The sequence below is a fragment of the Protopterus annectens genome, chromosome 16.part0 (genome assembly GCF_019279795.1).
Source record: "Protopterus annectens isolate FY-2018-M chromosome 16.part0, PAN1.0, whole genome shotgun sequence".
NCBI classification, from domain to species: Eukaryota; Metazoa; Chordata; order Ceratodontiformes; family Protopteridae; genus Protopterus; species Protopterus annectens.
Window position 1 is genome coordinate 174,303,002 of NC_056750.1, and position 26,327 is coordinate 174,329,328.

Below are 26,327 nucleotides of genomic sequence, written 5' to 3' on the forward strand. Positions count from 1 at the left end.
ATCAAATGGAATGGATGGATCCTTATACGCCCTCAATCCACGAGGTGTAATGTCCAAATCAGCATATTTCTGTAAGCCAGAAAGATTAAAAAATGTAGCAGTTTCTTTCCACATACATCTTTCCAATTCTTCAAAAGCAGACTTGTTTTCAGGATTAAGAGACACAGGTAACGTCCGACCTACATTATTAAAGGGATTTGGATGGCGTTTATTCCGATCTTCTTCCCATTTCTCCCAAGTTGTAAGCACATTCCCAACCACATTTCTCTGAATGGAACCACGCTCCAGGCGGTCCGCAGAGTTGGTAAGGAAATTATCAAGAGACCTCTGAGTACCATCCACATTGTCTCTAAAAATACGCGGTAGATGCAGTTGTGGATCACTAGCCATGGAACCAAATGTAGCAAAGTAGCAACAAGCAGCAAAGGAAAAAAACCCCACAAAGTAATCCACAAAAAAAAATGCAGACACTTTATTCCTCTGACATCTCGGCCTGAGCCTTCAAGGAGTAAAGAACTTACAAAATACACAGTACATATATATTAATCAAAAACTAAACAATTAATAAAAACAATTAGATTAACACCCTCCAGTTGAATTCTTCATTTAACCCATGAGGGTACAAAGTATCAAATTTTAAAATATAAAAAGCTTCCTTAGATAACAAATAGTATTTTATATTACAAGTGTCAAAACAAGACAAGCTTAATTCAAACTCAAAAAATCAAACCTACGTTTAATAGTGCGTTTATTGAATCTAGCACAAAACCGACAACTAGTAACGTCGTGGTCAGGGCCTAGGCAAGGAATACAGTAAGAGTGAAAGTCCTTATGAGGTATTTGCTTCCCACAAGAAATACAATTATTAACTTTTACTGACATCGGTCTGGAGCAAGAAAATTTTCCCCAACGGGGTACTTAGCTTTATTGAAGACTTCGGTTCTGAAACTCAATTTTGAAAATCTCAAGAATCGGCCGACCGGCACTTGTAAACTGCTTTTGCTTCGGGCACCGCGCGGCAAGAAAGACTGAAGAAAATGGCGTCGGTTGCAACTTTTATACCCCTGGCGCACTGACATCAGGGAAGAAGCGACAGCAACCGACGCCGGACCAAGACTTTGGAACTCGGGCCGACTGCGGGTCACCTGCCAGCAGGATAACCCAAGTGTAACTGCAACAGTGAAACACGATGAACATCTGTGCAGTTCCTCTGCATTCTGCTGTGCCTAACCAACTGTACCGTGAGAGCCTGACAAACCACTCGCACACAATCACAGTTTACCTCATCTTTGACTGCTTTCAACAGGGGCTCCTCTGGTCCGTTCAACAAAAGGCCCAGCACAGTCTTCCTAAATGAAACACACAATATATGTGGAAGTTTTTTTTTTTTTTTTTTTTTTTTTTTTTATGAACTGGTAAGCCTACTAGTTGTAAGTGCATATTTACAAAAGCAACTTAGTAGAAATGTTTGGATAAGGGAGTTGCACAGTATCAAAACCTCACACACACGCGCGGCCACATGCAGAGACCGAAAATCCCATTAACCTTCTGTGACCGACTGTCAAGGATGTCCAACATTAAGTGCCATCTACAATTTAAACAGCAGATGCATATAATCCTGAGCCAGATGAAAATGTAACCTGAAAATTGATTTGCACTTAAACATTTTTCTTCTGTTCAAATAAGGCATATTCTGCCCTCTGGGTGCTTGTTCGACTCTGGAGATGAGCTCTTAACATTAACAGTCAATTATCTGGTACTCAAATGCAAAGACCAAACTTCTTACCTGATCCTCTGTGAGTGGAAGCCAATAAATGCATGGGATTGCTTTAGTCTTTCGAAACAAGTCATCCAGAAGTTTAGCTGGGGGCTCCTCCTGTGCTTTCTCTATAAAATGTTTAAAAAATATAGTTTACATATGGACATATAACTGACAAACTGTCAGAATACAGATATTGGGATTATTCACTATAACAAAATAATACCATCACTTGACCGTTATGGAGCTTTAATCTACAAGCTAAAAAGCCTCTCAAAAGCCATTTCTGCTCACCATGCTGTAAAGAAAAAGAAAAATGCAAGCTGCTCTCCTGACACAAGAGTCTGCTAATAAGCACTCAAGTAGGTAGTGGTACCGAGCAGTCTGTCACAAAGACTGAACAGTGCAGTGTGCCTGTGCACTTGCCAGCTGTGAGAAGGTAATTTTAGGGACAGTCTCTCCCTAGTAGTTGCTATGGATGATGATGATACACCTCTGCCCTCTAATTTCTCCTGTCTAGCCCAAGGCAGCTCTTCACTTTCAAGCAGTCACCCCTTAAAGAGCAGCGTCAGCACAAAGGGAAAGCTGGACTAACCAGTCAATGAGTGGAAAGGGGCCATGGTAGTCAGCTGATGGCAACTATGCTATGGGGGGGTGAATAATTGCAATACTGCAGACAGCTGGTGAGCAAGAAAATATTGAGTGGTAAAACGCATAATACAACTTGAATTAACATTGTCATTTAGCATATTAAAAAAAAAAAACGTAAGAAAATACAAGTAGAGAAGCAGTTCTTCTCCACAAGACTAACAGAAAGATCAAGAGAAAAATTTCCAGTAGCGGAAAATGGGCTAAAATGGCCCATAAAAACATTCTAACATGCAATGCAAAAACTACTGAACATACAGAAGCAACCATGCAAAGATACAAGTTGAAGCAACCAAGATTATCCTTTCCCTTCAGAGCCACAGAACATTTCACAGCTACTACCATTTATAAAAGCATTAACCAAAAATTACTTTGAAATTATTAGATAAATCATATGATATACAACAGAACCAATGGGAAAAATTACTTGAGAAATACGGTCGACAACATGAACAGAATTTAGTACACACTGATCATTCCACATCTGTAAAAGCAGACATTACCATAAGGAGATAGAAAGCAGTGAAATGCATAACGAAAGCATATAAAACAGCACATGGAAACTGAAGACAATGTAAGCAGCCAGTCTAAACAAAACTGAACAGTTAAAATCAAGATATGCATTACACCAATGAAATAAACTTCAGGAAAGAACACACTACAGGCTCTACAAAGAACACCATCAACAAAATCCAAATATCAATGAACAAAAATCTACAGTGTACAGGCAAAACAAATGAGCAGTAACAAAAAATACTAAAACACATTATCACAAATTCTGCTACATGACAATTCAGTCAAGAAAAAGTTAAGGTAATGTAGTCACAAAACAGAAAAATAAGAAACCAGCAAAAGAAAACATCTTTGAATACTTTAAGTCAACGACTGTTAAAACAGTATAAACAGATAGCCAGGAATGGAACTACACAAGACTACTTTTCCCACTGAACACAAACTACAATTTCCACTTAAACTCCAACAGATATGTGAGTGAATGGATGGATGAATTAATAAAAAATAGCACACAACAGGGACACATCACAGCTACAAGAGAAAACTTGTATTTTCACTCCATTTGGAGGGATGGCACTCCTCTAGTTAGCTCACTTGGCATTTGCCTTTATGATCAAAGTCTGCACTGTAGATAAAATATAAATTAACCACACCATGACATAGTATATAGCTACAACCCCCCCCCCCCCCAATTTCACTTTCATTATGAAATTTGGTCTTTTAAACTTTTGATCATAGAGCCAAAAAAGACCCTCCAAATAGCTATGAGATACACTCAACAAGCAAAGCTTGCTTCCACTAAGATGCAGCACTTCACACACACCAAGTACAATCACCAAAACTGCCATCAATTATGTATATGCAACAAAAACTAAGAATTTATTTTTACACAACCACTTGTCTATGGATGGACTTCAAGGGTAACAAATCAGAGGAAGTAAGACAATGGGGTTAACTACATTTATTAATGCAATTCACCTAGGATGGCCTCTACAAATGTTCAGACAGACGTTCACAGAGAAATACTAGGCTAGCTGCCATTCTGGGCCATTTTAAGTCTAGGCAATTTTCCTCAAAGGTGAAGATCAAACCCAGTCTCTGAGGTAATCACCCTAATCAGTACGCCAATTCTTTCCCCCTTGTGACAGAGAAATAAAGTACAAAATACATTAACCATACAGCAGACATTAAAAAAGATAACTGGTACACTGATTACTTAGCCTCGAGAACCAGATGCACAGGTGGACACCTGCACTTACCAGAGCTTTTCAGACTTCTCCAGAGAAAAAACACACTCTCCCCTTCAACAATAGTTGCTAAGGAGTGCAATAAGAAAATTTACACTTTCTGGCAATTGCTAGCAAGCACACCACTTTAGGAAAGTACAGGTGTGTACACTTACCATAAATGTACATGTTAGAGTGTATTCATTGTTGCAGTCATCACATTTGGGTTATCCCTGACAGGGTTGCCCTCGACCGGCCCAAATACCAGAGGCTTAGTATTTCTGCATCGGTTGCAATCGCTTCAGGACTGACGTCAGGTCGTCAGTAGTATAAAGTAAGCCAGCAGATGCCATTACATCAGTTTTTCTTGCCCTAACCTGTCAGGAGCCCCCAAGTAGAAGCCAGGTTCTGGTGGAAAAACCCCACCAGTAGAAAGTGAATACCAATATGTCCCTTGTAAGGAAAGGGAAGAAAAAAGGGGGATGGAGGGAGGGAAACTAAGACTGCAACAGTGAATACACTCGAACATCTACATTTATACGTGCACACAACTGTACTGTGTTCTTCGTGTTTCAGTGTTGCAGTCATCACACTTGGGTTGATTCCCAAAGCTGAGGAAATGGGTGGAGGCAGTCAAGGAAACTAGGGGCTGGCTAGGATGCCCTGCAAGACTGCAGAGACAAACCCTGCCCTGGATTTGGAGAAGAGAAGCAGGTGGTAATGTTTGGTAAAGGTGTGAACAGATGTCCAGGTGGCAGACTCCAGGATGTCCCCAGTGGGGACTCCTCTGACGAAAGCTGCAGAGGTGGAGGCTGCTCTGGTAGAGTGAGTCCTGACCCCCTTGGGGGGAGGCTTTCAGTCTTGTTTGTAGCAGAAATGGATGCAGTGTGCTATCCATTTGGAAATGGCTTGTTTGGAGATGGCTTTGCCTTTTGCCCCTGTAGCAAAGCTAACCAGCAATTGATAAGACTTTCTGAAGGATTTAGTCCTGTCTAGACAGAATCTGAGCCATCTGTGTACATCTAGAGAGTGCAGGATCACTTCCCCCTTGCTCTGGGAATTAGGAAAAAAGGTGGGCAAATGAATGGATTGGTTGAGAGCCACACTGGACACCGCCTTGGACATGAAGGATGGGTTAGTCCTGAGGGATACCCTGTCAGCATGGAAGATGAGGAAGGGTTCCACAGCCATGAATGCTTGCAGCTCAGAGACTCTTCTGGCTGAAGTGATGGCCAGAAGGAAAGTGGTCTTCCAGGAGAGAAATTTTAGCTCTGCAGAAGAATCGAAGTGGGGCAGGGTGAGCTTTTCCAAAACAAAGTTAAGGTCCCATGATTGGGTTGGTGCTCTTCTGGGTGGCCTCAAGTTGCTATCCCCTCTAAGAGCTATTTGATCAAGGGGTGTGAGAAAAGGGGCTGCTCAGTGGGAGAAAGTACAGATAGCAGAAGCATGAATTTTAATAGAGGGAAAAGAGAGGCCACTGTGCAGTAGGGTTAGCTAAGTAATCCAGGATGAGAGTGAGGGAGGGAGGGATGTGCCGTACTGGCTCCCTTAGCCTGAATCCAGGTGCAGAACCTTTTCCATTTGTCAGCATAAGACTGTCTTGTGCTAGGGCGTCTGGCCTCACGTTTAACATCTACAACCTGTTTACTGACGGTGGTTAGGAAATAAGCCAAGCTGCCAAACGGAGTGTTTGCAATTGGGGATGCATAAATTCCCCTTCCCTCTGGGTCAAGAGGTTTGAAATCTGAGGAAGATACCATGGTGGCAGTTGGGACAGGCTGTGCAGCAAGGGGGTACCAGTGCTGGCGAGGCCAGTCTGGAACTATAAGAATTGTCCTCGGTTTTTCCTCCTTAAGGTAGTGGAGGAAAGGGCAGACTGACCCAGGGGACAGACAGGGGATCCACTTCCCAAGCCATGCAGTGAAGCTACCTGGTGCAGAATTTGCTGAGCTGATGGTTGGTGTGGGAGTCAAACAGGTTGACCTTTTGGGTTTCTGAGTTAGTAGGATGTTTGGGTCCAGAAGATTTCTGTTTATAGGTTCATAGATTAGTACTAGGCTACCTGCCCTTGTGGACTATTTTAAGCCTGGCCAATAACCCATGTGAGAATCAAACCCTGCACCTTGTGTCTGTGAGGTAAATACCTTAACTATTATGCCAATCTCCCACCCATTTGGTCTGCCAGAGTTTTGAGAGAACCTGGTAGGAAGTGTGCTGACAGGTGGAGTTGCATGGCAGAGGCTGTGCACCAAAAGGTCATGGCCAGCCTGCATAGAGTGTAAGAGTGAGTCCCTCCCTGCTTGTTGATATAACACATTACAGTAGTGTTGTCCGTTTTGATCAGGAGAGCCCTTGGGGAGAGAAGGGGCTTGAAAGCTATCAAGGCATGCTGGATAGCCATCTCTTTTTGGTTGATGTGCAGAGGGATTTGCTGTGGGCTCTATTGGCCCTGTATGCACCTGCCATCCATGTGTGCACCCCAGGCATAGTCTGATGCGTCTCTGGTGAGGGTCTGGGTGGCAGGGGGTGGTGAGAAAGGTAGTCCCTTGTTGTGGGAGCATGCTGCTGCCCACCAAAGAAAATCTTTTTTGAGGCAAGGAATTATAGATATGAGAGTCTCTAGGTCGAGAGTGTTGACACCAAAGGCTTTTTAGGTACCACAAAAGTTTCCTCATATATGCAATGAGAAGTATGCAAGATGCCATGAACCCCAGAGCTTGCAAGATCTTCCTTGCAGATAGCTGGGGTCTGGGTACTTAGTCGAGAGAAGTAGGCTGTCAGGAAATTTTGCTTTTCTGGTGTAAGGAATGCCATCTGGGATGCTGTGTCCAGGCTTGCTCCCAGGAATATAATCCTTTGGGTGGGCACCTGTTTGGATTTCTTTTCATTGATTATGTACCCTAGGGAGGTTAGTAGGGACTTTGCAAAGGCCAGGTGCTTGAGCAGCTTTTCCTGGCTGTCTGCCTGAATTAGGCAATTTAAGTATGGGTAAATCTGGATATTCCTTTTGTCTGCAAAAGGCAATGGCCGGAGCCAGACATTTTGTGAAAACTCAGAGTAGATAAGCCAAATGGAAGCGCAGAGAACTGAAAGCGCTGAGATCCTGCCCTGAAACAGAGATTTCCTGCATGATTCTCCGATAGGAATATGGAGGCAAGCCTCTTTTAGATATAGGGTGACTAACCAAGCATCCTTGGAGAGCATGGGTAGCAGCTGCTGGAGAATGAGGATGGGGTGCCAGGTGCCCTCCTTTCTGGGTACCAGAAAAAGTCTGGAGTAGAAACCTTGGCGCCTCTGTTCTGCAGGAACATGCTCTACTGTCCTCTAGCAGGGAAAAGACTTGATTTTGCACCTCTGCTCACTGCGCTGGAGGTAGATCTGGGAACCCTTTTGGGGTAGGAAGAGTGCGGAAAGAAAATTTGTGGGACACTATGTTGAGAACCGCAAGGTCGTTGGTAATGGTGTTCCAGGTGCTTGCGTGAAAGGAGGGTTTTCCTCCTAGGGGTAAGTGAAGGTGGGCAGATGGAGGGGCTGGGGGAGGTGAGTCATTGTGAGTTCTTACCATAAGGGGGTGGCTTAGAACTCCCCAGTTTTATAGTGGAGGTAATCCACTGCTTAGATCTCTGCATGCTGTCTGGGACATCTGGCTCCCCAGGGTCTGGGCTGGACTGGCTTAATGGGAGCAGGAAAGGACCAGTGCTTGGTGGGACAATGCCTGCTGAACCTGGGTGGCTGGACTGGTAAGAAATTATTAACTGTCTGCATAGATTTTGCTTTTTCTTCCATCTTTTTTAAGACCTCTTCTGCCTTAGTGCCAAATAAGTTGCCTTTGTGCAAGGGGGCATCCAACAATTTTGATTTGACATGGTCTGGCAAGGGCTGTTCCTTAAGCCATGCATGCCTTCTGACGACAGATCCGGTGACTGCTGCCCTACAAGAAGCTTCAAGGGTGTCAAAACCACAGTACAAGGTGTGTTTAGTTACTTCACTTACAAAATGCATTAACTCCTGTAACTCTTTAGATTCTGCACAAGCAGGAAAGGAAGACATCTTTTGTTGGAGTTCCAGGGTATGTTGCTGAAATTTTAGCATATAGAACTGACAATTTAGTTCCCTGATAAGCAAGAGTAGCTGATGTGTACACTTTTTTACCCCATCTGTCTAGTGCTCGGGAATCCCTATCGGAGGGGGTGGGATTCTTAGCAGAGGTAGCTTTAATCCCTTTAGGCCCTTGAGAAATTACCTCAGGGTCAGCAGTAGGATTTTTAAAAAGAAATTTGCGTGAGTCAGGGATTCTATAGTACCTGTCTGGTTTTCTGGGTGCAGGAGGGAGGGTGTCAGGAGTCGAGCTTGATTCCAGGAAAACATCCTCCACAACATCCAGGACTGGGGGGATGGCCAAGGGTCTGTGCAGTGGACGATCTAAGGATTCCCAGAGTCTCTTTTTAGACTGATGGTAGTTTTGACTCCCCCACTGGAAATGCTCCCTTAAGGTATGAAGGGTTTCCCCACAGGAAAAATCCTCTGGGGGAGAGCCATAAGGGATGGAATCCTCTGCATCAGAATCCTCATAAGTAGAGAGGGGTTGCATGTCTTCATATTCAAATGCATCAGAGTCATCCGACTCTTGTTCAGACAAAACTACAGGGGACAGATCTCTTCCTTTTGGAGGGGGCAGCTTGGCTTCCCCTGATCAGCACAAGGTCTTCCGCCATTTTAAGCATTTGAGACTGAGGCAAGGAAGCAGGTGCCCGAGATTGGGTCGTCTGTTTCTTGGGTGTGGTTTTGTACCTTGGACCCAAGAAACTTTGTCGGTTGTGAAAAAATGGTAGTTGCGAAAGAAGACGTCTGTTTGTCGAGAACTGGTAGTGCGAAGGACTTCCTCGGAAGCAGATGCCTGCTCAGTGGCTCTGGACCCATCCAAGGTAGAGACTACCGCAGGATCCTTAGTCGAAGAAGAGTTTTGCGGCATACCGGACTCAGAAAGGGTCTCGGGAGAGGCCTGTGAATCCACAGAAGCAGGCATCAGGGGCTGCGAAAGCTCCTCACTGAGGACCGGAGAACTGGTGACTAGCTTAACGGAAGCGTAGTCTGTAGGTTTGGACCTGTGCGGTCTTGTCATTAGTAGGTTTGGACCTGTGCGGTCTTGTCTCTATCTTTACGTTTTTTCAAAAGATCTGTTGTTGGATGGCTTACCAAAGCATACTGGAGTTTGACAACGGTTAGCAAAAATATCTAGCTACAATAAGGGCCTGACGACGGATAGTTCTGGCTTTGAACAAAGCACAGAAGCAACAGCGGGGGACGTCGTGGTCTGGGCCTGAACAAGTCTCTGTGTGGAATTTGCTTTCCACAGGCGAGATAATGGTTAACTTTTTCTGACATCGATTAGTGCAAGAAAAAAGGATCCCCAACGGGGTACTTAGCCTTAGAAGACTTCAGCTTCAATTCGGTAGACGAAACTCAGGTAGCAGCCGACCGGCATTCATGCAAACTGCTTCTGCGTCGGGCTCCACGGCAAGAAAGACTGATGTAATGGCGTCGGCTGCCTTACTTTATACTACTGACAACCTGACTTCAGTCCTGAAGCAACAGCAACTGGCGCAGAAATACTAAGCCAATGGTATTTGGGCCGGCAGAAGGCTACCCTGGCAGAGAGAACCCAAATGTGATGACTGCAACAGTGAAACACGAAGAACATCAATCCCTCTGTTCCCCAGTCTAAAAAGCAATTAAAAGCATGAAGAAATTTCCTCAATAAGTCAGGTAATGTCAAGATCTTAGTCCCAGAGATCCCACATATCTTCCAAAACACAAATCACTTTCCAATTTTGTCAAGAAAAAAAACAAGAGGTAGGAATTTTTTTTTTAAAACAAAAGGGTTTGTGGTTCCGTTCCTTCCAGTACCTCCAGGCTATCCAAGGAACTCAAACGGTAGGCACCGAGAGGGAAATATGGGTGGGAATGTAGATTGCAGTTGCCTTAAGAGGACTGTTAGGTGACTGCACTTGCATAACTGTTCTACAGTCAATGTAAGGATCACTGTGATGGAATAATTTGTTAACATCAAATAATATTAAAGTATTTAAACCTAAGCCAATGGTGTGGCGGCGGCTAAACCTTGTCCTGCTTCTGAATTTAATACCAAATTGCAATACGTAGAAAAGGTATGTATAGTACACCAATTGTCAGTCTCTAAGATACTTTAGGCAGAGGCTTTTCTTAAAGATAAACAAACGAATATGCTTTGCCAATTGCTGCCCTTGGGGGGAGGGCAGTGTGGCTCCCCTATGCAGAGTAACTGTAATACAATAATTAGAGTTGTTTGCACATATCCAGAAATATGATATTCCCTCTCTTTTCTGTCTATGGCTGGGAGAAAAACAAGAAAAACTATCCTGGTTTATTGCCTACTCTGATGCTACCTTAGATATGAAGTATCAGTTCTACATTTCTTCTTGTTTCGCTGGAAAGTTGTTTAGGGCTCTCCGTACATTAGAATGAAGCTCGAGAGATCCTCCTGGTTGAAGTAGAAGTTGCCAAAACTCTTCCAAGATAAGAACTCAAGTGCTATAGAGGGAAGGTCTTGATAGGAAGCTTGTAAATTGATCACCACCATAAAAATTAAGAATCAGTGGAGATGCCAGTTTTCTAAAAGCTACAGGTATAGGACCCCCCCCCCCCTTTATGGAAAATTATGCATTGTGGAATGGGAGAAACGAGGGGTTCCAAGGAAAGGCAGTCTGTAGTATCAGAAAAGTGGACCCTCACACAAACAAAATACACACTGTAGCAGTTCTAGCCATGCTATGCTCTGGTGCAAAGAAGCTTTCTTAGAGAGCACAGCTATAGAAACTGTAATGTTGTTCTTTGCTCAACTGAACTAGAAGTGAAAAGCACAATTACCTTAATGCTACAGGAGCCACTAATGAGTGTGGCTTTGTCCTTTCTGACCTTCTGCAAGGGATGAATGAAATGGGTGGGTAATGGTACAAGAGCTCCCAATTCTTGGCCTTTGCTAAAGATGATCACAAATTCATATCCTGTCTATTCCTCAATGTTTCTAAGGCTTTTAACACTCACACACTACTACTACTTAGTGAACTTGTAGACGCAAACTTCTCCCCTAATACAGTTGCATGGTTCTCTAGCTATCTCTCGGATAGTAGCCTCAATCCCATCGTACTGACTGCAGCCTATCTGCCCCTCTCTTACTAAGAGCTGATGTTCTCCAAAGTTCCATTCTTGGACCTCTACTCTAATATCTTCATCAACTCACTCCACTCTTGTCCTCAATCTAACATTGTCCAATATGCAGATGACTCTATAGTCATAACTATTGCTAATTCCCCCTTAGAACTCCTAACAAATACCCAGACATCATTCAGCTCAGTAGAGACATGGCTCACTAACAATCAGCTCACCCTCACCCCTAAGAAAACAAAATTACTACTCTACCTAAATCTGCAAACCACATTAAAAACTTTCCTTCTCCATAAGGTCCCTAAACAATACTCCTACAGAAGTCGAAACTGGCACAAAACTCCTTTGCATTGCCACTGATGACAAACTAAAATTCGATCTTCATATTAACAAGTGTACCAAAAAAAAAAAAAAAAAAACAAAACAAAAGCTAGGACTACTGTACAGGAACAAATTCATAACTACTGAAGCTAGGATTTCTCTTACCCATTCCTACCTTCTACCATGCTTAACCTATTGCACCCAAATACTCAAATCTGAACTCCTCCCTGTTTACCAAATTAAAATCAACCTACCACAAAATAGCTAGATTTGCAGCTCAACAAACATAAAACTCACCACACTCTCCCTAAAATACCTGAACTGGCCTGAACTACTTCACCTGTTCCTACAATCTCAACTCCAAATCATATACTCCATCCTATATCAGCCTGATTTCTGCCCACATCTATCTTCTCTCATCTATCACTACTCCCCTAACATACTTCTCCGAAGTTCAACCCAAGACCAACTAAAAATCCATAAACCCAAATCCAACACAGTGTGCAACGTATATAGCTACCATTCCTCTATTGCATGGAACAAACTCACACTAGAAATAAGGACCCTGACTCACCCCAAACAATTTAAGCTAGCAACCAGAGACCACTTTAAAAAAAAAAAAAAAAAAAAAAACACTGGTCCTGTCATATTACTCACCCTCACTAATTATTACCTACCTTTACAGTACAGTCAAACTAATTACTAAAACTTACCATTAACTACTTGATCCTATGCTTCCTATGCAACCGCGAAAGCTGCTTCTATACTCAAATTCTTATGTAACCTTTTAAGTTTCTGCTACTCTGCATATAAAACATTATATTTACTCAACTCTCTTAAATCAAAACATACAACTTACTCTACTTTTTTTTAACATTCTCATTTTTGTTTATAGTACTGCTTTATCTGTCAACAACATAGAAGCATACAAGCTTACATATTTTAACTACCAAAATTCTCTACTGCTATTTTTACTGAAATATATCTGTATTGCTATTTTTATTGCATTGCATATCTCTGGAGCTCTTCTCCCCGGGGCCTCCAACTGAAAAAGGCCAATAGTTCAGCCGGACACTCCAGTCAACAAATTTAAAATAAATTTAGAACACACAAAGCATTCAAATAACCATACCTTTCCAGCATGTGCATTTAGTACAGAATTTTTTCAGGTGATTACTCCAATTAAAATAAGTGATTTACTGGGGATACCTACTTCTGCCTTACGCAATTTCAGACCTTGGACTCTGTCTCCACTCATGACTGTTGAGTGCAAAACTATTGAACCATTCTGCCAACAGGCTTAGAGAGACCCTCTCAATCCGAAATCACAGGTGGGAGACTAATGGGAACTCTAGCTGCTTCCTTCTGCAGGTCCTCCTTTTTTGTGGATCAGTGGTGGCTTCATCAGACTCCTCAGAGAAACTGAAGCTGCTGTTGAGCAGTGTGTTCCAAACTTGTAGTTCATATTTGACCACTGGATGCCTAAACAGAAGGTGGAGGCCAACTGGGAAAGGAGTCCATGGGTGGATCCAAACTTGGAGGGGGCTAAGTGTAGATTGCAGCTGGGGAGCCAATAATCCACCCCTCTCCAACACCTGAAAGGCTGATCCAATCTCAGAATTATCCAAAGACCATTAACAAGTCAAAAGATCTGAACTTCTCTTTGGAGTTCAGAGACAAAGGCAGGAGGTAGCCCCTATACCAAGCCCTTCACGTGAGGACAAGAACACAGGAGCACAAAGCCAATAACCCTGTCAAGGGCAGCTAAATCAAACTATGGATCCAAAATCAGTGTAGCGGTAAAGCAACCTAACTCCTTTGTTCTGGGACTGTCGATTTTAGAGCAGATTGGAAACCAAGAGTCAGATCTGGAAACCTAGTTGCCAAAACTATCTGAAGTTTGCACTGTGGACAGACCCTGGGACAAAGAATGGATCCAAAGACACAGGAGCAGAGGCCTGGACTGGTGAAGAGGGCTATAGGAGTAAAGTGATTGGATTCTACAACCTTCAGAGCAAAAGGCATCGGAATGACTCCCAATTCCATAGTCCTCAGGACCACTGGTATCAAGCAGTCCAGCTCTACTTCACAGGTACCCCTGTTAAGATATGAAGGATTTTGTTGAATGAGCAGATGAAAGTCTAGGAGGAGGCTGCTGATCCAATTTTTCATCTAGATTTTCCTTCCTCAGAGAATCCAGCAAAAGTACAGGTTCCGAATGAATCTGGCCTGGCAGAACTAGATCCCACAGAGAAGAGACTTTTGGCATCCTGTCCAAAGAGTCTTTGAGCCTTGCCTGAATCGGAGGCAAAGTAGGAGGCATCAGATCCACCTACCTCTTTTTATTTGGATCAGAATTTCAGGATTTGGCATTTTTCTTAGTCTTCAAAGATTCTGGATGTGGAGGGAGCCAACCCTTAAAAGTTTGTTACACTGGTCCAAAAGAGTTCTACAGCGAAAACACTCTGTCTACAGTGACAAAGGACACCCTGGCACCTGACCCACTGGTTTTGTAGATCCTGTGATTGACTTTATGCTTACAGACACTGTTTTTAAAACTAGTCTGCATACACAGACCCAGCGAGAGCCAGGTACAGACCTTAACTGACAGAATGAAGTAGTGAAGCACACAAAGAATTAAATAATTTCATAAACTAACTATACAAGCTCAAAAAGGACAATTACCCAAAGTAACTCGCACACACATGAAAAACAGTTTAACAGAGTAAATTTAGAAATTCTATTTATGCCTCTACATAAAACTTTAACATTGATAAAGCAGAACTAGTACAATGACAGGAAAAATGCCTAAAATAATCAGACTCACAAACAGCTGAAGATTTCAAGCTAGAACTGCCACAGATATTTAAACATCCTAACTTTAGGAAAACAATCTGTTAGAAAAAACTTTGAAATTATGAGGAGGCACACTTAACAGTTTGCAAAGTGGCAAACATTATCTGACATAGTGTTGGTGACAACTGCTTTATGGGGAGGGGCTGTGAGGGGCTTGAGGATGGAGTACACGTTACTGGATCAGATGAGACCAGACAAGCCACTCTGAGGTCCCATACGTCAGACTGGACGAACTAAATGAACAGGATCAAGCTGCTGCCAAAGACAGAAATGGAGATTCAAACTTTTTAGGAATACTAAGGAAGTGTCATGGTGTGTGTGTTGTGGGAAGGGAAAGTATCTCATACAGTCGTTCTGACTTACTGGACTGTCCTTTGTTCTGGAGGATTTCTGCTTTCTTTTTGGATCCTTCCTGTCATAGCTTTTTAAACATTTGCTTACCAGCAGTTTGCTGGTATTGTTTATTCTGCTTTGGCTAAAGCTAGACGATATCAGCTTTCCTTTCCTCTCTAAATTACACTTTTTGATAACTTCAGCAGCGGAAGGTTAAAAAATTAGATCTTTGGGAGATTCCAAGAATGCAGCCAATTCCTGAAGCAGTAACAGCCCCGGAAGTGGCATACAGAGTCAAAGGCATATTTCAAGTAACATGTTGCGACTCTGAAGAAAGAAAAATTAACAGAGCTGATGTCTTTTCATAAGAAGAAACTGATGCCAAAACATTACGCATTTTTATAATTAGCCAGGATAAAGTTCAACATATAAGAATTCTTAAAACAAAAGTTGCATAAGTGCACACTTTTCCCATAACTTATCAAAGGCTTTACCATTCATGTTAGAAGGAGAAGGATTAACATTAAAATGTTTAGCAGTAGGTGAACTGAGTAAAACAATAGCTGCTGTCAGGTCTGGGAGATTAAGAACTGTATGTAATCCATCTGCTTTTTTAGTGGTACAGGCTGACTTGTCAGGGAAATTGCAAGCTATAACAAAAAATATCCTCCAAGTCAGACATAACTGGTGGAAGAAAAGGTTCTGGAAATTCAACAAAATCATATTCTCTGACAGACTGGAAAGCTTACAGTTTTCCCCAATGAAAAACATAATTCAGACTAGAAATGGTCTCACAGAAACAGAATTCCTCAGAGGGATTCTCAGATACCACCTGCTCCTTAGAATCTGAAGAGAGTGGTTCCCCTTGCCTGCAAAGGGTACTACAACGGCAGACAGTGTGTCTGACCCTTAGTCCACGGTGGCTGTATGACCTACACTAGGAAGATCCGAAGAAAAAGATAAGTGGTCTAAGGAGCTAACTTTGAACACAGCATAATAACCTACCCATTGATGAGGCAAACTATCAGACTGCTGTGGTGGCAGAGGTTACATAATCTCTCTTTGGGGGCTGGAAGAAGGTATAGCAGAGGAACTGTATGTTACTCCATGTCCAGACAAAATGATGACACATTCCGGGGGAAGCTTAGCAACAACTCAGTAAAATAGGCAAGATGCAAAAACAGTAATTATCCTCCGAAAAACAGTTTTCACTCTAGACATTTACCTCAGCATCAAAAAGTAAATTATTTCTCCAAAGAAATCGTTTTAAACAATTTCTTACCACAAAAGTAAAAAGGGATGAGTCAGTTTAAAAGTACATAAAAAGTCACAAGAAAGAAAAAAGTTTTCCTATTTGCAGAAAAAGTAATTTAAAAGATAAAAAGTGAACACTCCTACAATGGTATTAGGCCAGGCTCAGTGAGCCACCCTCCCCATTGTAGAAGGAAGCAGTAATCCACAAAAAACACAAAATGACAGTCCAAAGCTGACAGACTAGTCTACTGAAGATAAGAAGTGTACTTTTAACATGTAAGAAACCCAGAATTTCTGGAGAGAAGTTATTCAAAATGATTGAGAGAAATTAGAGGAAAGAAAAATTGTCAAAAATTTCAAATACAAATTTGTGTTCATTAATTCAACAGGTTCATGAAAAACATTATGTACGTCAAGAAACCTTGGAAAGTTTGAAAAAAGTAGCTACTGAGGAAAAATACGAAGAATAATGCCTACCAATTTTTGAAAAAATATATAACAAGGATATGGGAAAGAAAGAGCTGACAGTGCAATATACATGCAACGGAGAAACTAAACTGATAAACACAATAGCGTCAAAGATATTTGGAGAGAAATATAGGCATAATGCACAGACATACGGAAAATTTTACACAACAAAAAATATGATCGTATTGGGAGAATTTAGAAGATCAGCAAAGTAGAAAAACAGAAGTTAAAGTTATGGAACTCCTGTTAGCTGAAAGATTTAGTGTAGAAAGTCTAACAAAGGTTATATCACACCATGATGGAACAATGAGTCCCCAAATTAAGGAGAAACTGGTGGAGCAGGAAACATCTGAAGAAATTTGGACATGGGAAAAACATTTAATATGGTGCAATATTTAATGCAAAGGAGAAAGAAAAGCTAATGAATACAAAAAATCCGCACTATCTGAAGAGAAATACGAGCAAAGGCATCTCAACCGTACAGATTTTTGCAGAATGTCCAGATTTTTGCCTCATTGGGTCTGTTTCTTCATAAAACTGAGGTTTTCTGCCAAATTATTGAGGGCTGAAGTCACAAAATAATGACAGAAAATTGAGTTTCAGACTTCCTACCCTTCAGAAAATCCATGCTAATCAGAAAAGTACAGTTGTGTACACTTACCATAAATGTGATGTTCAAGTGTATTCACTTTTGCAGACATCACACTTGAGTTATGCTGCCAGGGGTAGCCCTCAGTCGGCCCGAATACTAGAGGCTTAGTATTTCTGAGTCGGTTGCTGTTGCTCCAGGACTGACGTCAGGTTGTCAGTGGTATAAAAACAGGCAGCAGATGCCATTACATCAGTTTTTCTTGCCCCAAATGTCAGAAGCCCCCAATAGGGAGCCAAGTTATGGTGGAGTAACACCACCAGTAGAAAGTAAATGCCAATAGTCCTGTAAAGGAGAGGAAGAGAGAGAGAGACAAGGGGGCTGGAGGGTGGGAAACCAGGACAGTGAATACACTTCAACATCTACATTTATGGCAAGTGTATACAACAGTAGTATGTTTGTTCAGTAGTATGTTTGTGTTTCACTGTTGCAGTCACCACACTTGGGTTGATTCCCAAAGCTGAGGAATGGGTGGAGGCAATCAAGAAGAGTTTGGGCTGGCTAGTATGCTCTGCAGGACTGCTGTTGCAAAGCCTGCCCTGGATTTTAAAAAGATAGGCAGGTGGTAATGCTTGGTGAAGGTATGAACAGAATTCCATGTTGCAGCTTCCAAGATGTCCCTGGTAAGGACCCCTCTGAGAAAGGCTTTGGAGGTTGAAGTTGCCCTAGTAGAATGTGTCCTGACCCCCTGTGGGGGTTTCTTTTGATATGGCTTTGCCCTCTGCCCCTGGTGCAAAGCTGACTAGTAACTGGTCAGATTTCCTAAAGGGCTTAGTCCTACCCAGGCAGGATCTGAGCTGTCTGTGCACATTTAAAGAGTGCAGGATTCTTTCCCCCTTATTTTGAGGTTTAGGGAAAAAGGTGGGCAAATGATTAGATAGATTGAGAGCCACACTGGACACCTGAGGGAGACCCTGTCAGCATGAAAAATGCCAGCCATAAGTGCTTGTAGCTCAGACACTCTTCTAGCTGAAGTGATGGCCAGAAGAAAGGTTGTTTTCCAAGAGAAATTTTAACTCTGCTGAAGCTGCAGCTCGGGTGGGGGGGGGGGGGGGGGTGCGGGTGAGCTTTTCCAAAACAAAGTCAAGGTCCCAAGCAGGAGTAGGGGCTCTTCTTGGTGGCCTTAATTTGTTAGCCCCTCTCAGGAACTGTTTGATGAGAGGGTGTGAGAAGCGAGGTGGCTCAGTGCTGTAATGTGCAGAGATGGCAGAGGCATGGATTTTAATGAAAGAAAAGGATAGGCATCCTGTGGAGTAGTTCTGCTAGGTAATCCAGAATGAGAGGTAAGGAGGGCTGTGCTGCGTTAGCTCCTTTAGTCTGGATCCAGGAACAATACCTTTTCCACTTGTCAGCATAGGATTTACTAGTACTGGGTTGTCTGGCTTCACGTATGACATCCAGAACCTGTTTGCTTAGGCTGGCCACTGGAGGAGAAGTCAAGAAATAAGCCAGGCTGCTAGGTTCAGGGTCTGCAACTGTGGAAGCAAGAACTCTCCCTCCTGCCGAGTCAGGAGAGTTGGAATCTGGGGAAGGTGCCATGGAGGCAACAGGGACAGACTGCACAGTAGTGGGTACCAGTGTAGGCGTGGCCAGCCTGAAGGAATCAGGATTGCCTTTGATCTTTCCTCCCTTATTTTGAGTAATACTCTGGTAAGAAGAGGTAGAGGGGGAAATGCATAGATTGAGAGGTTTGTCCACTGGAAGGATAGGACATCCACTTTCCAGGCCTTGCTGTGAGGTTCCCTGGTGCAGAATTTGCTGAGCTGGTGGTTGTAGGGGGGAGGCAAATAGGTCTACCTTCGGGGTGCTCCATTTTTGGGTCACAAGGCTGAAGGTGTTGTGGTTTATAATTGCCACTCGTGTGGGTCCAGGAGATTTCTGCTTAAGTTGTCTGCCATAGAGTTTTGGTTGCCTGGCAGGAATAGAGCTTGCATGCATGGCTGAGGCAGTGTTCCAAAGGGTCATGGCTAGCCTGCAGAGTGGGTTCCATCCTGCTTGTTGATGTACCACATTACTGTGGTGTTGTTGGTTTTCATTAGAGTCCCTGGAGACAGCAGGGATCTGAAAGCAGTCAGAGCGTGCCGAACAGCTAGCATCTCTTTTTGGTTGATGTGCAGAGGAATTCAGTTTGGGCTCCAGTGGCCCTGAATGCACCTGCCGTCCAGGTGAGCACCCCAGGCATAGTCTGATGAGTTAGTGGTTAGGGTCTGGACAGCATGGGGTTGTGAAAAGGAAGTCCCTTGTTGTGGTTGCATGCTGCTGCCCACCAAAGAAAATCCTTCCTTAGACAAGGTATCAAATGTACAATAGTTTCCAGGTCCTGAGAATGTTGACACCAAAGGCTTTTTAGGTGCCACTGAAGTTTCCTCATATGCAGTCTGGCATATGGACTTAGAATGCAGGAGGCCATGAACCCTAGAGCTTGCAGGACTTTCCTTCCGGGTAACTGGGCTCTGGTGGCCAGTTGAGAGAAGTAGCCTGTCAGACAGGCTTGCTTTTCTGGAGTTAGAAATGCCAATGGGATGCTGTGTACAGGCTTGCTCCCAGGAATACAATTTTTTGACTGGGGACTAGTTTGGATTTCTTTTCATTAGTAGTGTACCCCCAGTGAGGTTAGTATGTCTTTTACAAATGTCAGGTGCTGTAACAGCTTTTCCTGTCTGCCTGAATCAGGCAGTCATCCAAGTAAGAATAAATTTGAATATTTCTTTGTCTGCAAAAAGCTATGGCTGGAGCCAGGCATTTTGTGAAAACTCTGGGAGCAGTGGATAAGCCAAAGGGAAGTGCAGAGAACTGAATGCATACATCCTGCCCTGAAACTTAGATATTTTCTGCAAGGATCTCTAATTGGGTTATGCAGATAGGCCTCTGAGGTCTAGAGTGGCTAACCAGGCATCTTTAGACAGCATAGGGAGAAGATGCTGCAGTGTGAGCATTTCGAATCTTGGTTAACACCAGGAAGGTGTTTAGAATAGACAGATCTAAGACTGGGTGCCAGGTGCCCTCTTTTCTGGGTACCAAAAAAAGTCTGGATTAGAAACCTTGGCCTATCTGATCTGCAGGAACAGGCTGAATTGCCCTCAAGGAGAGCAAGGAATGAACTCAGTTTTGTGCCTCTGCCCACTGGTTTGGAGGAAGATCTGGGAATCCCTTTGGGGTTGGCAACATGTGGAAATAAAATTTGTACCCCTGGGACACTATGTTGAGGACCCATCGATCGTTGGTGATGGAGGCCCAGTTTTTTACATGGGAGGCAAGCTTTCCTCCTAGGAGCACGAGCAGATGAGCATAGGTGAGAGGAGGAGTGGAGAAGTAATTGTGAATTCTTTTTATAAGGGGGTGGCTTAGCACTCCCTGATTTAGAATTGGAGGTACTCCACTGCTTAGATCTTTGCATACCCCTGTAACTGCTGTCTGGGGAGGTCTGTTTCCCCTAGGTCTAGTCTGAGGTGGCCCTGAGAGGGCTGGAAAGGACCAATGTTTTGACGGGCAATGCCTACTGATTCTTGGAGTCTGAACTTGCAAAAAATCTTTAACTGGCTGAATTTGCAAAAAATCTTTAACTGTCTGCATAGACGTAGCTTTTTCTTCCATCTTTTTTAAAACCTCTTCTGCTTTGGTACCAAACAGATAGTCTTTGTTCAATGGTGCATCTGATAATTTTGATTTGACATGATCTGGCAAGGTCTGTTCCTTAAGCCAAGCTTGCATGCCTTCTAAGTACAGAACCTGTGACTGCTGCCCTGCCGGATGCTTCTAGGGCGTCAAACCCCACATTGCAGGGTATGCTTACTGATTTGGCTTGCAGAATGCATAAGTTCCTGTAAATCTTTATTTTCTGCAGTCAGGAAAGGTAGGCAATTTTTGTTTAAGGAATTCCATGGTATGTTGCTGGTATTTCAGCATGTGGAACTGACAATTTAATGCTCTAATGGCAAAAGTTGAAGAGGTATATACTTTTTTACTCCATCTGTCTAGGGCTTGAGAATCCCTGTCTGAGGGTGTGGGATTCTTAGCTGTGGTTGCTTTTATTCCTTTAGGCCCTTGGGAGATGACCTCTGGGTCTGCAGTAGGATTCTTGAAAAGAAATGTATGCAGGTCAAGGACTTTAATACCAGTCAGGTTTCCTGGGCACATGAGGTAAAGTATCAGGAGTTAGACTGGATTCCATAAAGACATCATCTACATCATCAAGAACAGGAGGTATAGCCAAGGGTCTGTGCTGTGGTAAATCTAAAAATTCACAGAGTCTCTTTTTGGACTGAGGATAATCCTGGCATTCCCAATGGAAGTGCTCTCCCAAAGTATGTACGGTTTCACCAAAAGAAAAATCCTCTGGAGAGGCAAAAGGAAAGGATTCCTCTGCATCTGAATCCTCACAAGCAGATTCAAAATCAGAAACCTCAGAGTCGGACTCTGTCAGATAAAGCTGCTGGGGACAAGTCTCTTTCTTTTAGCAGGGGATGGTTGGCTTCCCTTAATCAGCATGATGAGGTCTTCCGCCATTTTAAGTACCTGTGATTGTGGCAAGGAAGCAGGCGCGTGAGTTTGGGTCATCAGTTTTTTAGGCATAGCTTGTACTCCGGGCCTTAGAAACTTGGTAGTTTTAGAAAGAAATGAAGATGCGAAAGAAGTCGTCAGTTTGTGTCGAATATCGTTAGTGAAAAGAACTTCCTCAGAAGCCAGTGCCTGCACAGTGGCTCCGGACCCATCCAAGATAGAGACATCCGCAGGTTCTGTAGTCAAAGAAGTTTCACGGCATACTGGACTCTGAACGGGTCTCAGTAGCAGCCTGCAAATCCATCGATGTGGGCATCAGGGGCTGCGAAAGCACCTCACTGAGTACCGGCGAACTGGTGACCAGCTTAATGGAAGCATTGTCGGCAGTTTTGGACCTGGCTGTCTGCCTCTGTCTTTACCCTTATGTTTTTTCAGAAGATCGGTAGTCGGATGGCTTACCGAAGCCATTTCGGAATACGGAGATAGACAGCAAAAGTATTTAGCTACAATAAAGGCCAAACAACGAATAGTACGAACGTTGAACAAAGCACAAAACCGGCAGCGAAGAATGTCATGGTCTCGGCCTAAATAGGTGACACAGTAAGAATGGAAATCTCAGTATGGTATTTGCTTTCCACAGGCGAGACTTTTTCTGACAATGGTTAGAGCAAGAAAAAAGGATCCCCAGCTTTAGAAGACTTCGATTTCAATTTCGGAAACGAAAACTCAGGTAGAGGCCGACCGGCACTAGTGCAAACTACTTCTGCTTCGGGCACCTTGGCAAGAAAGACTGGTGTAATGGCATTAGCTGCCTGTTTTTAATACCACTGACGACCTGATACCAGTCTTGGAGCGACAGCAACCGATGCAGAAATACTAAGCCTCAGGTATTAAGGACGAGGTGAGGGCTGCCCCTGGCAGGATAACCCAAGTGTGATGACTGCAACAGTGAAAACACACAGAACATCTTGTTCTATCAATTTTCTAAGTTTGTAAGAGCAATATTTAAGAAGTGTCCCTATTTTTGGGCCTTTGTCCCCCAATATTGATGGCTTTGTCCAGACTTCTTGCTGTAAGAGGTTGAGAGGTACGATCTAGATATGGAAAATTTTACAATACAAAAATAAGAAAAAAATGGGTAAAAGGAGATTAAAAGAGTATTAATAATGTAGAAGCTGAAGAAATAGAAACTGAAGTTACGGGCTACCTGCAAAGTAAAGCATTTAGTGCTGAAAATCCAACTCTGGTAACATCACAGCACGATGAACAAAAGGAACCCTTACAAAACAGATGGAGATACATAGCAGGAGAAGGAGCAATATAAACAGTGACAACTCTGAAGCAGTCATTGTTGTGGAATGATAGGTCAGTGAGTTCCCATATGATACAGGAACAGACAACGCAAGATACCATTGAAAAAAATATGTCACATGAAGTTCTGAACCTTTCTGTAGAATGCCTGCAGGAAACAAGAGAATGAAGTTAGAGAAAAAAAATCTAAGGGAAGAGTTGCTTGATTTAATAGAAATGGATACACATATTAACATCAATGAAGGAATTAAGACTACAAAAGGTCAGTAAGACCGGATAAAACAAATGAACAGAGTAATCAAGGCTAGTAACAGAAATTCAGGTGATATTACAGAAGTAAATAGGACATACTACTGTGTAGCTAAATTAATAACAGATAAAAATCTTACACAAAAACACAGGGTAATAATGGAAAGGAAGGAATGAAATCAAATGCCATCATGGAAATATCGAACAGAGAGAACTATAAAGCAAAGACGAGAAGCGTCACTGTTGGCGTACAGAAAGTACAGTTTTGTACCTACCACAAATGTAGATGTTAGAGTGTTCACACTGCGGCAGTCATTACACTTGGGTTATCCTGCCATCAGGCGGTCCCGCAGTCGGCCAGAGTTCCAAAGTCTTGGTCCGGTGTCGGTTGCTGTCTCTTCTTCCCTGACATCAGTGCGCCAGGGGTATACAAGATACATCCAATGCCATTTTCTCCAGTTTTTCTTGCCCCAGATGTTAGGTGCCCCCAAGTAAGTAGACAATACGGATTCCGGCGTGTAGCTCGCGAGACATTTGTCTGCGAGCTACATCGCCGAAACCAAACGGCTGCATCAGCACTTTGCCGTAGTGCAAAGTGCCTGAAAAGCATAGCCACTGCAAGTATAATCTATGGACGGGCAGCTGCAGCCGTACGGGCGGTGTAACGCATTCCTTCTCATGCAAGGAATGCATTTATTTAATTATTTATTTATTGTGATGTCAGACTGACAACATAATAAATAAATAAATGCATTCCTTGCACGAGAAGAAGGAATGCGTTACACAGCCCGTACGGCTGCAGCTGCCCGTCCATAGATTATAGTTGCAGCGGCTATGCTTTTCAGGCACTTTGCACTACGGCAAAGTGCTGATGCAGCCATTTGGTTTCGGCGATGTAGCTCGCAGGCAAATGTCTCGTGAGCTACACGCCGGAATCCAGACAATACATATTGCTACTAAAACATATATATAAAATAAAAACAATACCTTCAGTTACAAGCAAATACACCACAAAGGTTGTATAGGATAGAAAGGTATAGATAAGTGCAGCTAGGACTGAGGGGATGGAGGGAGGGTAACCTGGACTGCAGCAGTGTGAACACTCGAACATCTACATTTATGGTAGGTAGAAAACTGTACTATGTTCATCGTGTTACACTGCTGCAGTCATTACACTTGGGTAGAATCCCAAAGCTGAGGTTGGGTGGCTGGTCTATAAAGAGTTAGGATCGGCTATGAGGCCCTGCAGGACTGCAGTGGCAAATCCTGCTCTGGATTTAGAGTAAAGAGGCAAGTGGTAATGCTTGGTGTAAAGGTGTGCACTGAACTCCAAGTTGCAGTCTCCAAAATTTCCTTGGTTGGTACTCCTCTGAGAAAGGATGCTGAAGTGGCTGTTGCTCTGGTAGAATGTGGCCTAATGTTATTAGGGACAGATATCCCATGCTGTGTGTAGCAGTAACAAATACAGTGTCCTATCCATTTGGAGATAGTCTGCTTTGAAATAGCCTTGCCCTGTGATCCTGCAGCATATGCTACAAACAGTTGCTCAGTTTTCCTGAAAGCTTTTGTTTTGTCCAAGTAGAAGCATAGCTGCCTGTGTATGTCCAGAGTGCAGAACTTTCTCCCCTTTATTTTGGGGGTTTGGATAAAAAGTTGGCAAATGGATGGTTTGGTTAAGAGCCACACTAGATACCACCTATGGCATAAAGGTAGGGTTTGTCCTTAAAGAAACCATGTCCTGATGAAAAATTATAAAAGGTTCCACTGCCATTAATGCCTGTAGCTCTGAGACTCTTTATGTTGAAGTTACTGCCAGGAGCAGAGCTGTTTTCCATGACAAAAATTTTAGATTGGCTGTATTGGCTGGCTCAAAAGGTGGCAGGGTCAGTTTTTCCAAAACAAAACTGAGGTCCCAAGTTGGTGCTCTCCGGGCCGGTCTTATGTTTTTAGCCCCTCTGAGGTACTGCTTTAGCAAGGGATGAGAGAATAAAGGAGGATCAGTGTTGTAATGTGCTGAAATGGCAGAGGCGTGGATCTTAATTGATGAGAAGGACAGGCCTTTGTCCAGCATCTCAGTTAAGTATTGTAAAATCTGAGGAATGTTTGGGACAAGAGGGTCAAGGCTTTGAGCCTGGTTCCAGGCGCAGAATCTCTTCAATTTTTCTGAGTAAGATTTCCTGGTGCTAGGCCTCCTGGCCTCGAAAATGACAGCCATAACAGCTTTAGAGAGAGGTGCTGCCTGTTTGACTAATGAATCTGCCATGCAGCCAGGTTTAGGGTTTTGAGCTGACTGTGCAGGATCTGATTGTTTGGCTGAGTCAGAATGTGTGTAAATTGAGGCAAAATCCATGGTGGGCCTTGAGCTAAGTTCTTTAAGATTGGGTACCAGTGCAGGCGTGGCCAGTCTGGAGCAATCAGGATCATCTGTGGTTTTTCTTGTCTGGCTTTTAGGAGTATCTTTGAAAGGAGAGGCAGTGGTGGGAAGGCATAAACTTTTAGGCTTTTCCAGCTGAACGAGAGAGCATCCACTTTCCATGCTTGTGTGAGATAAATCCTTGTGCAGAATTTTTGTAGTTGGCAATTCAGTGGGGAGGCAAAAAGATCTATGTCTGGGCATCCCCATTTTTGCGTTACCATGCTGAAGATTTGTGGATTCAGTTTCCATTTGTGAGGGTCCATGATATTTCTGCTTAGATCATCTGCCAGAGTATTTTTTTTTCCTGGCAGGAATTGTGCTCCCAGATGAACTTGATAAGTTAGAGCTGTGTTCCACAAGGTCATGGCTTGCCTGCATAGGGGGTAAGAATGAGTGCCCCCTTGCTTGTTTATGTACCACATTACTGTGGTGTTGTCTGTCTTTAATAATAAATGTCCTGGATGCAGAAGGTCCTTGAAAGCTGTTAGGGCATTTTGAACAGCCAACATCTCTTTTTGATTGATATGAAGATGCATTTGGTCTGTGGTCCACTTGCCCTGAATACATTTTCCTGCCATGTGTGCTCCCCAGGCGTAGTCCGAAGCATCTGTTGTTAGTGTC

The 26,327-nt window shown here is 43.2% G+C and overlaps 1 protein-coding gene across 4 annotated transcripts in view; it reads right to left on the reverse strand.

The window, feature by feature from the left end:
• The window catches only part of ACIN1 (apoptotic chromatin condensation inducer 1), a 405,577-nt gene that overhangs the window by 102,189 nt on the left and 277,061 nt on the right, over positions 1-26,327 (reverse strand). For all 4 annotated transcript variants that reach the window (XM_044057793.1, XM_044057795.1, XM_044057797.1 and 1 more), the window contains exon 11: positions 1,787-1,887. In XM_044057793.1, the coding sequence (XP_043913728.1) occupies positions 1,787-1,887 (101 nt within the window). The remainder of the gene's footprint in view (positions 1-1,786; positions 1,888-26,327) is intronic.